General features: G+C 45.2%; 1 protein-coding gene across 1 annotated transcript; it reads right to left on the bottom strand.

Annotated features, from left to right (window-relative positions):
* Positions 1-1,462: 1,462 nt before the first annotated feature.
* On the bottom strand, positions 1,463-7,311 carry bcl6aa (BCL6A transcription repressor a; the record flags this gene model as incomplete). The annotated part of the gene is made up of 9 exons (XM_079245261.1): positions 1,463-2,663; positions 2,743-2,880; positions 2,978-3,108; positions 3,184-3,351; positions 3,436-3,617; positions 3,749-4,714; positions 4,802-5,023; positions 5,116-5,287; positions 7,281-7,311. The coding sequence occupies 9 exons, from the start codon at positions 7,309-7,311 to the stop codon at positions 2,520-2,522; spliced, it is 2,154 nt and encodes a 717-aa protein (XP_079101387.1). The 3' UTR covers positions 1,463-2,519.
* Between the last annotated feature and the right edge of the window lie 4,617 nt (positions 7,312-11,928).

Here is an 11,928-nt window from a genome sequence, read left to right as displayed (position 1 = left end):
TTTACAGGACTGAACTGTTTTAAACTTTCTTTACGCGCGCTGTGACTGTACGTGTCACACTTGGACTTGCACTTGGTTTGGTGTGATCAGCAGCTCAGGTGGCTACACACACACACACACACACACACACCGTATCACTGCAACCAGTCGCATTGTTTGTGCTGCAGTTTCACCAACATTCCCATGCACTAAAACTGTCCCTGGTTTGTCGGTTTGACCTGTGACGAGCACGAGGAGGCCTTTCTGTGGACTGCTAGCTCTGCTGATAGTCTGATGACATGCAGGAAGATGTTCCTCACCTGCTGAAGGAGATTCCAGCTGTAAAACTTATAGAAAGGAAAACATTTCCAGAGTTCCTGAGTGTCTTTATGCTGCGCTGCAGAGTGGAAACAGCAGGCGTGAAAGCTCCCTGCATCAGCAAAGTCGCAGTCATTTCATATAAAAGCCTTTTTATCCATGAATCCATCAAATTTCTGATTGTGTTGTTTAATGGTTTTATGATAAAGTGGCTGTTTTCATCCCAGTTCAGGGGTCTGTAGCCGGAGCTGCACATTGGCTCTTCATAACATCAATTAGAAGTAAGAAATGTTTTAAATATAATGATAAATGCAGATTGTAGCTTTTTTTTTTGTTTTTGGAGTAATTGCGTAGAAGTCTCACAACAAACTGGAAAATATTTTTCCTCACTATCTTGGAAACTATGTGCTTTTTCAATTTACACAACGTTCCCAAGGAAATCTCCCGTCACAGGAAACTTTTTGTCATTTTGATACAATTTCACATTTTAATTTGACAAATTGTGATTCTTAAAAAGCAAATTTCTTGTTGTAAAAACAGATTTTAGGCTGTAAATGAGATTTATTTGGCTGAAGGTAAAAAATGTCTTCTTTGGGTTGTAAAATGCTGCAGTACTCATGTTACACAGTATTTATACTGAAGGGAACAAATTAACTTGGATTCATCCAAACAAAATTTCTAATCATGGATTCAGTCAGGTTAATGTTATATTTATACATTTGATTCTTTTTATGTGTGTCTGACCGGCTTCAAACAATCCCAGAAGTTTGAACCATCAGACGTGTGCACGTGCACGGCGTTAACGTTGCTCAGGAGATCAAATGTTTCAACCCAACCTGCATTTGCAGCATCGTTGCAGCTTTTGTTCATTTGTTTTTGTTACAGTTGAGCTGAATGTTTTCCCTCCTTCCAGCTGCTTCCAGATGTTTCCACTGGATCCGGCTCGTCTCAGAGCGACGTGTCGGGACTTTCACCCACTCGGCATCACAAACACGACACACTCTGGTGGGTCTACATAGAAATCCAGAACCTTTATTTTACATTCATACATCTATAACGTACAATAACTTTAATGCAGTTTTTGGGTTTTTTTTTTTCTTCGTTTTTTTAAAAAGCCAAATTCAAAAAACAAGTCTTGTAAATTTACAATGAGAAAGTTGCATGTTGGAAGGTTACTGACAAGCGTTTAGAAATATATATATACACACACACACACACACACACACACACACACACACACACAGGGATCTAGGACGAGTGGCGTCCTTGAGTTGTACCTTATTAGAAGCTGGGCTGAATGAAGAGGAATTCAGTCACTGTAGAGAAAGGCACATTGAATACACAGTGTATCTACAAACAGAAAAACCTTAACACGGACACAACTTTACTGTAGGGTCGAGAACAAAGAGCAAAAACTGTAAACTTTCACTTAGTAAAAACAAACGAACAAAAACCAAAAAGTCACATCTATACAAATACATCCGAAGCAAAAAGGAAAACGTTTTCTTGGTCGTTACAAAGAAGTACCTTGAGATGCAGTTCAACACTTAAAGATCGGCTCTGCCAGCAGAGAGAAGAACACAACATGTCACAATATTTATGTAGTCGCCCACTTCGGTTACAGAACCTCATGCATATCTTGGCCGGACAGCGGCGCTCGCCCGATATGTTTCACACCAAATCTCCTCTTTTCACGTGAACATGGCAACCTGACAAGAAGCAACATGTCTGTACACCCACGTAAAAATGTATAGACAACTTTTTTACAGCCGCGAAGCCCCGTTATCTTAAAATATATGTACCGCTCGTCGATCGAAATTTTCAATACTTTCAGAAAAAAGTAAGTTCTCTGATATAAAATACTGTATTTAAAAAAACCCACGTTGTTTACATTCCATCCTTTTGAACAAAATAAAGCTTTATATACGTTCCCTCAAATCCTAAAAACACTCAAACGTACATATATATACATATATATATATATATATATATAATATTTATATATAAACAGTAAAGTGACTAAGACGCCGTCAGCGGCTCTACGTTCACATGTAGTGGAAACCCGTTCAGAGAGGCGTAAACAGCCGGTTTAAATCGTCTAATCAACACAGTGTGGCGCTACAATTTCGGATGATTGTACAAGTTTTCTTTCTTTTTTTGGGCGGGGTCTATAAATGCCAAGGTGAAGATTGTCTCCATGGAAACAGCTTCCCTCTCGTAGCTCAGCATGCTTTAGTCAAGTCGGTGGGCATGTCTGCTGTGGACATGCGGTACTGGACTTTCGTGTTGGTGATGGCGCCGTGCTTCTGCCGCAGGTGGAGCCGCAGCTGACTCTTGTGGCGGAAGTGCAGGTTGCATTTTTCACACTGGGAAGGAAAGAAGAGCAGAGTTACGTCAGTTTTCCTGTTTTCCAGCCTGTCGAGCGGTGAAAGGAAGCGAACCTACATGGTAGGGCTTCTCTCCCGTGTGGATGCGCAGGTGGCTCTTCAGCGTCTGCAGGTGGCGGAAGCGCGTCCCGCAGATCTCACACGGGTACGGCTTCTCGCCCGTGTGGATCAGCACATGGGCGCGGAGGTGAGCGACCTAACGGAGGACAGAAAGGCAAACTGAACATCTGCTTTCAGCCGAGAGGAAACTGCGACGCCTCTATGCGGCGGATGTCCGTTGGAGGCGTTCTTACCTGCACAAAACGAGCTCCACACGTCTCACATTTGTATGGCTTCTCTCCTGAGTGGATGCGAGTGTGAGTCTTGAGGTTAGCTGGTCTGTTAAACTGAGCACCACAGATGTTACAGCGATACGGTTTCTCTCCTGAAAAAACGAGAAGCGAAGACGTTCAGCGCTCTGCAACACCTGCTGGGAGGAGGAGGAGGACGAGCGCCGTACCTGTGTGGACGGTTTTGTGGCTGGCGAGGTTTCCCTTGTACCTAAACGCAGCCTGGCAGCGGTCGCACTTGTACGGCTTGTCGCTGTGGACCTGAAGCATGTGCTGCTTCAGCGCTTCGTCCTCGGCGAACCTGGAGTCGCACTCGTTGCAGAAGAACGTACCGTTTTCTGTCCGGAAGACAAAGCAGAGGTGGACGTTAACGGCTGCTCTGAGCGATCAGAGCTGACGTTTACAGGAAAACACAAACGCACCACAGCTGGAGTCGGAGTACTCTGAATGCAGCTCGGCCATGTCCTCGGAGAGGCGGGACCTGGAGGTGTTGGGACAGACGTCGGAGTGCTGGGGCGACTGGGAGCCGCAGGTGGAGCAGCTGAGGCGGTTCGGGTAGTGCTGAGGATGGCCGTCTCCGTTCCTCAGCGACGCCTCCAGCCCGCTGTGTGCAAACAGAAACCAGATGTAAAGCGTGCTGGTGTGTTTCGAGGCGAATCCTCTCAGGTAAACGCAGCAAACCCGCCTGTTTGGTGTGGAAACAGAAGCATCGAGGCGTCAGAGGAAGAAGCTCACCTGCTGATGATGTTGTTGAGTCGGCTGGCCTGCGGCGCGGGCAGATCCTCGCTGTGATCGCTGCTCTTGCTCGTGGCTTGGGGGTCGAGGCTCTCCGAGTCGCTGGCGTGAAGGTAGGGCTGCAGGCCGAGCCGCTGAGGAGAGCGGAGCCCGGGGTCCCGAAGCCCCGCCTCCTCCTCCTTCGCGCTCTGGTTCAGAACGATGAACTTGTACTTCTTCCAGTTGCGAGCCTTGGGGTCCGACATGCCCTGCGGGGCTTGAGCGCCGCTGGCTTGGGAGAGGCCGGCGTTCTTGCTGCTGCTGGACTCTGTGGGAGAGTTGGGCTGGCAGTCTGACTTGAGGGGGCTCTGCGGGCTGCTCACCAGACTCTTCCGCCCAGCGGAGGAGATTCCCAGAGGGTAGTGCTGATGGATGAGGTCTTCCTCCACTTGGGGAGCGTGCTCTTTGCTCGAGTCTTTCTGGTGCTCCAGCGTCAGCGCGGGGAACGCACGCTTCCTCGAGCTGAGACCGATCGACTGGCCAACGCCGTCGTGGCCCTCCTTCCTCATCTCGTCGTCTCTCAGCACCTCCCTGGAGGCGTAGGAGGTTGAGTGAACGATGCCGGAGGAGGCGGCGCCGATGGCCCTGGTGTATTCTGCCCTGATGGCGTTGCTGCCGTCGTGTGGAGAGCAGTGCTTGTGGTGGAGGCCGCTCTTTGAGAAGTCAGCAAAAGCATTTTTGGTATCAGTCAGCTTGCAGAGGGGGAAGGGGAATCCTGGCATGGGAAACTGGCCGTAGAGGTGGTAGTTGCTGGGGCTGCTGACCCCGCTGAACATGTTCGGGCCGTAGGGCCTCCCGTCCCTGAACGGGGCCATGCGGCTGTGCAAACTCTCGACCACATCATGAGGACGGTAAGCGTGGACATCCTGAGGTAAAACCAAGGGACTGACCAAAAACTCGTCTCTGGGCAGCTTGACTGTCGGATCGCTGCGAACAGAAGCGGACTGTGAACATGCAGGCGCCGCTAATCACCGATTTACACTGAATGGTGCGACGGCGCTTTGCTCCACCCACCTGGATTTGATAAATCTGTGACAGGTGTCCACGACGTGGTCCATCTGCAAATAAATAGCCGTATTCATGATAGCCATGATGAGATTCTCCTTTAGTGTGAGTCGGGAGGTGTACATAAACTCCAGCAGGATGGCGAAGCCCTCCGGGTCCACCTTCGGGTCCAGACTGATGGCGTTAAGGTTGCACTTGTGGGAGTCGGTGAAGATGGAGTAAAACAGCCCACTGCAGCCACGAAACAGAAAAACATGATGAAATATAATTTTAAAAAAGTTTTTTCGTCGCCATAGAGCAGCAGAAGATGAAATAAAACGCACCTGCAAGCCATCAGGACGGTCTTGTGTGCACGAAACTGCTGTCTGTTCACCAGGATGGTGACATCGGTGAGGATATCTCTGCTGCGCAGCCGATTCAGGTTGAGCAGAACATCGCTTGCATGGCGTGTGAACTGTATGCAGCTGTCTGCTGCGCAAGCCATTTTCTCAACTTCTGCAAACAGAAGAGAAATTCCACGTTTTTTTAAGCCTAAAAACAGACTGACGGCCTCGTTTTGGTGCAAAGTATTTTACAGCTTTGAGAAGGTTTTAGATGATCTCCTGAACTGGCTTCAACTAAAACCGAGTTGGAAACTCAGTTTAGAAACAGAAAGGACAGATTCTCTGACCACCAGTAGGCGGCGCCATTTATTAAACAAACAACGTCTAGACATTGTAATTTCTGCTCTGGAATCATTTCCTCCACTCTGAAACTCTGATTAGCAGCTTTACGCCTCAAATTAAGTCCACATTAGATCACCCAGGCTAATAAAAGCTTTAAATACAAAAATAAAGAAATTAAATATATTTCTTAAATAAATCAAAATGGCTGTTTTCAAAATATCCTTTTCAAGAATTTATTTAATATAATTTGAGAGATCAGTTTAAATAAAGAGCACAATAATCTTATTTATAGAACATGTCAATATGAGCAGAAATTATGAGAAAGTTCTGTTTTACTTTAATTTAAAAAAAAAAAAAAGCTTTTGAAATGTTTTTATCCAAGATGCACAAATAAAACAGCATTTTAAAGGAGAAAATTTCATTTCAAAATATATTTTTTTTAAGATTTTCTTTTAAAGATTATTTTTACTTTGAAAAAAAAAAATTTTTTTTAACAATAACTTTTTTTCTTTTTATCTTTAAAGCACAAATAACATGTTAATTTTAATTTCAGCTGCAAGATGCTCCAGTTCTGCCAAATAACCCGGTGCAGGTTGCAACATTGAACACATTACTACCATATAACAACTATTTTATAAGGAAATTTGAGTTGATCTGCTGATGAATGTTCCTAATTTCTGGCTCAGATTTACACCGAATCAACTCCAGGAGGAGAAAACAGGTTTTTACAACATGCAGGCGGATTTATGACAGACTCTTTAACTCAATGTCAAGACTTTCAGTCTGAAACTGGACCCGTCCGCAAATAGAAGCAGGACACCTTAAACTGACCGATGGGGAAAAATGACCTTCTGCCGCTTCATCAACCAGCAACATCAACAAATCTAACTGGAAACCATTACAGCCAGACAACTCCATTCTGTCGGCTTGATGGTAAACATTAAAATTACACATTTTAATCTGCTTCTTTTTTTTCTTTTTTTTAAAAAAAAAACAAATAAAATAAAATCACATCTCTGGTTTTATTTGCATTTTTTAAAGCCCTTAAATAATAAAAACACCCGAAGCGAAACTCTGCAGCGCGCGCGGAGAGGAGAAAGTGCGCGCGTGATGGTGAAACCTTTAAACTTGTCAAACAGTGTCACAGTGGAAAAATAAGAGACAACTTGTAGCCTCTACCGCGGAAAACACACACACACACACACACACACACACACACCTCATCAGTGACATTTCCGCTACAATCTGACGCAAACGGGACGTTTCAGATCTGCGCTTTTTTTTTTTTTTTTTGTCTTTATTTATTTTTCTTTGCGCTTCATCAGAGAAAACAACCAAGTAAAGACATCCGGAGCCTTCTGCTGCCATGCTGCCTGCAAAGTTGGCGTGACAGCGCGCGCGTGCCACCGCTTATGCGTGCTGACACTCGGAACGCATCAAATCAGAGCGCGTGGACGCATCCACGGCGAGCGCATTGCGCGCGGCAGCCCTGGCTCTCCGGACAAGCGCTGCCCCCCCCAAAAAACAGCCGCTTCCCGTCGGCGTAGTCATCTATCAGACATTATCACAGCTTTGTGCACGTGTCAGCAGCGCGAGGAGCGGCGTGCGCCTTCCCCAGCGCAGCGCCGCGGCGGCGGATCCGTCAGACAGCGGCCGCCGCTCCGGCTGTCACGCCGCTCCGCTCGCGCTGCTGACACAGTCCCCACACGGATCCACACACACTCCACCAGCAACAAACAAACAAACGTCTAAAGCACCAACAGGACATAGTATAGAAACAACTTGGCGCCAAATAAAAGGAAAAAAGGAATTTAAAAAATCACCTGGTAGCGCTTTCCTAGAAACTTCTTGCATCACCACTTCTAAGAACCCCAGTTCTAAGAATCAGACCAGCTCAATTCTCGGAATTTGAGCCCGAGACCGTACCACTCTCCCAGCACAGGGGAGAGACTCCCTTTCCTCCCGCGACGACAACAAACGCCTTTAAAACCCGCTTTTCTAGCACATATCACACATTGTAGTTTTAATAGTTATAATTTATAAAAATTAGTTTTTAAATTGCATGTAAAATGCATTAAAAGGTGGAAAATAAGGCGGATATTTGCTGCGTTTGGGTCCAAACCCCCCTACGTTTGGTTGAGCCCGCAGTTGCAGGACGTCGGGCTGGCGACGTCACCGCTGCTTCAAGCCACGCCCCCGTAATTCTCAGAACTAATTTATATTCCATGACTTAAGCAATCTATCGCGTCGCGCGCCGCCTTTCCGTCGCATTTAATACACAGATCCTGCATGAACAGCACAAAGGCAGAGCTGTAAAATAGGTCCGCGCGGACGGGTCCGTGACAGGCCTGGCTTTTTCCTGCTATCACTTTGTAGCCAGGTTTTCCTGCAGGTATGCCAACTTCATAGATGCAGCGCGAGGGATGTGTGTGTGTGTGTGTGTGTGTGTGTGTGTGTGTGTGTGTGGAGGGGGGGGGGGTTGGAAAAAGGGAAGCTTTAATTGACTTTTTATTCACGCGTCCGTTTCGCGATGGGACTGCCTTCTCTCTCCGCGCGCGCGCGGTTAAGTTTTCATCTGCACGTGCCTCTCCAGCTGTTCCTGCTTTGTAGAGAAGAGGTGCTTTTGTTTGTTGAGCCTGTTTGTTTACTTAGAGAAGTGATTTTTAGAGAATGGTCACCTTAAAGATGGCTTTTAAAACACTTAAAGCGCGTGCATGACGCGAGTTTATGGAAAACACGCAGTTAATGTTTAATATGCTGTGAAAATTTCATGTCAGGGTCAAGTCTGTGGGGTTTTTTTTGGTGTTAAGCTTGTGTTTTCCCTGAAAATGACCATTTTCTGTTTAATATATAATATTTTAATCCATTTAGAAAAAGGAAAATGTTTCCTTGTCATGTTTAATACAGAAACAACGTGCCAGGAAACTGAACTCAATGCACTTTTGTACATTTTAAAGCATTTAATTTAAAGCGTGTCTTCCACGTTTCATCATTTCTAAAAAAAAATTTAAAAAAAAGTAAAAATAAACTTTTAGTTTCTTTTACATGTCAGCCTTGTAGTTGTGTGTTGTTCTTTTTCCCCATCTGAAAACATCACCATGAAACAAGAAGACATTTGAGACGAGCTGAAAGCTGCAGTTCTGCTTCTGCGTGGAGGATTTGCACATCAGAAGCGACAGCATCTGAGAAGTTGTAATCATTTCACGAGATGTGGGGGCACAGAATGACTCACCTTGGAAACCTTGCTTGTGGTGATTCCAAACCACAGATTCCCCGTCTTTTCTCACCCCGTTCACTCCCGGGCACAGGAGGAGCATCTGCTGGGCTGGAGAGCACGAAAACAGACAAATCAATCAGATTCACTGTAAAACATGGAGGTGCTGATTCAACAGCGGACGTTTAGAAGCTCTAAAAGGAACCAAAAATTAAGCAAAGTACTTGGATTTTGTTTTAGATTAGTGATGCTAAGATGATCCAGATAAACATTAGAGCTTACAGTGACTGAAACAGAGTAAAATAACCTGTGTATCAAAGCCATTAAAGTCATTTTCTCTCTTCATGATGGGCTGTAGTATTGTGTTCGTATTGCTGAGGGGGGGAAACCAGTTGTGTATGTGATCCCACCATCTGTGGCGTTTGAACTGCCTGATATCTTCATCATTCTCTGAACAACTTTTTTCTTTTCTTTTCTTTTTTTAAATATACTTTTTCTGTAACCCAGTAAGCCTTAACGCATGTGACATGTCCCCGTGGACTGCCCGAGCATCCGCCCATCTGCATCCGGCATCCCACTAAAAACACTTCAGGTGTTCACAAACCATTAGGGAGAGTAAAAAAAAAAATGTCTCCAAAATAATTAAGACGAACGCTTTTACAGCAATCTCCGATTCAGCACTGCCAAATAAAGACTGTGTTGAGCTCCAAACAAAGAGCAGCGTCAACTTTATTTCAATCCACTTGGGGGATGTTGAAGGCGCTCCAGCGCAGTTATGCATAATGCACGGCCATAAACCATCCAGGAGTTAGGAGAGAGATGTGTAATTTACCAAGGCCTCATGCTGTGCCCAGCTATACAGGGATGAGATAATTACTGCAAATCCTTGGCAAACTTTTCCTCAACCAATTTCTTGCAAAAAAAAAAAAAAAAAATGACCCACTTACAGAGGGCAGAGGAAGAGCGCCGAGAGGCTGATCAATACGCCCCAGTCTGAACTGATTGGGGGTGCATTAAGGCACGATGAGCTGTGTAACAGCTAATCCCCTGATCTCCATTCAGGCTGGATGATTAAACAAGCGGTCATGACGTTTAGGGTCTCGCTGTCTTTGTCAGAAACAACCGCAGCAGGAGCGGCTTGAGCCTGTGATCCCAGCCAGGATAATAAAAATAAAAAAAACCCACTCATGACTGTGAAACACCTTTTGCCTGCGCTCCGTGCATGATAGGTCATTGAGTAGAAATGCCCACCGACAGGAGCCCGAGGCCCGGAGGTTGCCTCACTTTTTTTCTTTCCCTTCGCAAACTGCACACTTTTGTCTCGTTTCACAGCAAATTTCTGCCAACTTCAGTGTTCATTGTCAGCAAAGATGTGAGTGTGGAGTTTTGTTCTGAGAGGCATGATGCAACCGCGCTGTAACACCAAACAGATAATGCTGTTAGCTACAGAGCTCTTTTTAGTTCCTTTCTCTAAAAGAATTTCTTTTCATATTGTTAAGTTTCACTTTTTTAACTCCATGCATCCTGGAAGCCCCCCCCTTTTCTTTTGTCTACACATCAGTTTCTCTTTGTTACGACTTGCAGGTGTGAACTCTGGAGTGTCAATAAAAAAGATTTCTTCCCCAGGTCTTACTGTATGTATTTCTACACATGTCTTTTCCTTGATCATCTGTTTGAAGAGGTGTGTGAATGCATACAGTAAGACATGCATCATTTATGGCGACTGTTAAAGAACATGAGGTGTAATAATTGGAATCAGTGGAAAAAATTCCCTTCAAAAGCTCCTGTGTGCAGGAGGGCTCTTTCTGTGGAAGCTTGCCTCCTGCTTTTTTAATTACCAGACGCAGTCGTCATATTCTGACATGAAACCGTGTCTGCTGCGTGCGTGCACGCCGGGTTGAAAGTTGTCTTTTATCCCACTTGACAAGGTTAAACACACGCGGGAAGATTAGCGGCAGCTCTGAATGATGGAGGTAAAGAGCTCTCTGAGGTTCACGTTTTATCTAAAAGGAGCTTCATGATTACAAATGATCATTTTGGTATTGCACTTAATTAAAGGGGGCTTTTCAGGGTCTTCTTCTCAAACTTGTATTCATGAGTTGTACATGCATTTTTGCAGCTTTTGGTGGTCAATACCGACACAGTCCCCGGAGGTGTGGAAGCTTTGTGGAAGACGGTTTCATTCTGCTTTTATCAGCTCCTTCAGAAACCAACAAAGACACAGCTGGACTCTTTAAGCTAAAGTTTGGAGCAGGTTTTCTGCAGCGTGCCTCTGTGGATAACCTTGACTTGACCAGTTTGCTTGTGAAAGCTACATGCTAAGGTTGCAGTCAGAGCAGAGGCGTGGAAGTGGGCTGGAATTCCAATTTAGTCCAATCAAAGCATGTAGATTCAGGACTTTCTCAAGGCCAGCTGAGAGGAGCCCAGGAATGCAGCCTGCAGAGTCCAACTTGATGGAATTTTCCACGCATACCACAGAGAGCCTCTCACCAGCGTGCCATCTGCTGGATGATGGGTCAGTAACTTCCACCGAGGAAGACGAGGGGGGAAAAGCGTGCAGCAGATTTGTGCCATCCTCACAAAATCTGCACAATGTTTGCTGTTTGTCTTCCTCTTTTTCTTCCACGCGCTCCAGTTCTGCAGAAACACAGCCGTTCGGAGCGTGCACGAGGACGAGAGAACTTCTGCACAGATTAGTTTCAAAGCTCGGTTTATGTGCCTCCACGTGGGCTGAGTTTGGTATTTTAACAGAGGTATCCTCTCTTGACAACAAGCCTAAGTGGAGGGATTGAAATGGTAAACAAGTGGGTCTTATTTCTTTGCACCACCCTTGATAATGATCCAATAAGAACCATCTGTCTGACTCAACCCCCCTTTTCTGCTCTACTGTCAAAACATCTAGTTAGTGTGGAGTTGCAGGTCTAGACCGGTTGGATGTGCGCTGGAAATGTTTCTTGTATCACAGCATTTTTGGTTCTTTTTGTCTCTGACATTAGGCAACGCAGACTCCTATTTACAGATGCACCCCCACGGCACGGGAGAAACTCCCACCAGGGTTTTTGTCTCGAACAGAGATAATTAGAGTAGTGGTTCTGTGATTGAAGCAGAAAGATAAAAAACTAAAGCAGAAAAAAAAAAAAAAGGACTTTTTCCACTTTAATCCAACTCACTGACATTTCTCATAGAGACAATAAACGTTAATAAAAGAAACCAGCAAAAAATAAATTAAATAATTAAAAAATTTACATTTAAATGCA

This window comes from Telmatherina bonti (genome assembly GCF_933228915.1).
Source record: "Telmatherina bonti genome assembly, chromosome: 8".
Classification (NCBI taxonomy): domain Eukaryota; kingdom Metazoa; phylum Chordata; class Actinopteri; order Atheriniformes; family Telmatherinidae; genus Telmatherina; species Telmatherina bonti.
The sequence above is the reverse complement of the archived record's forward strand: the minus strand, read 5'-3'. Positions and strand labels throughout refer to the sequence as shown.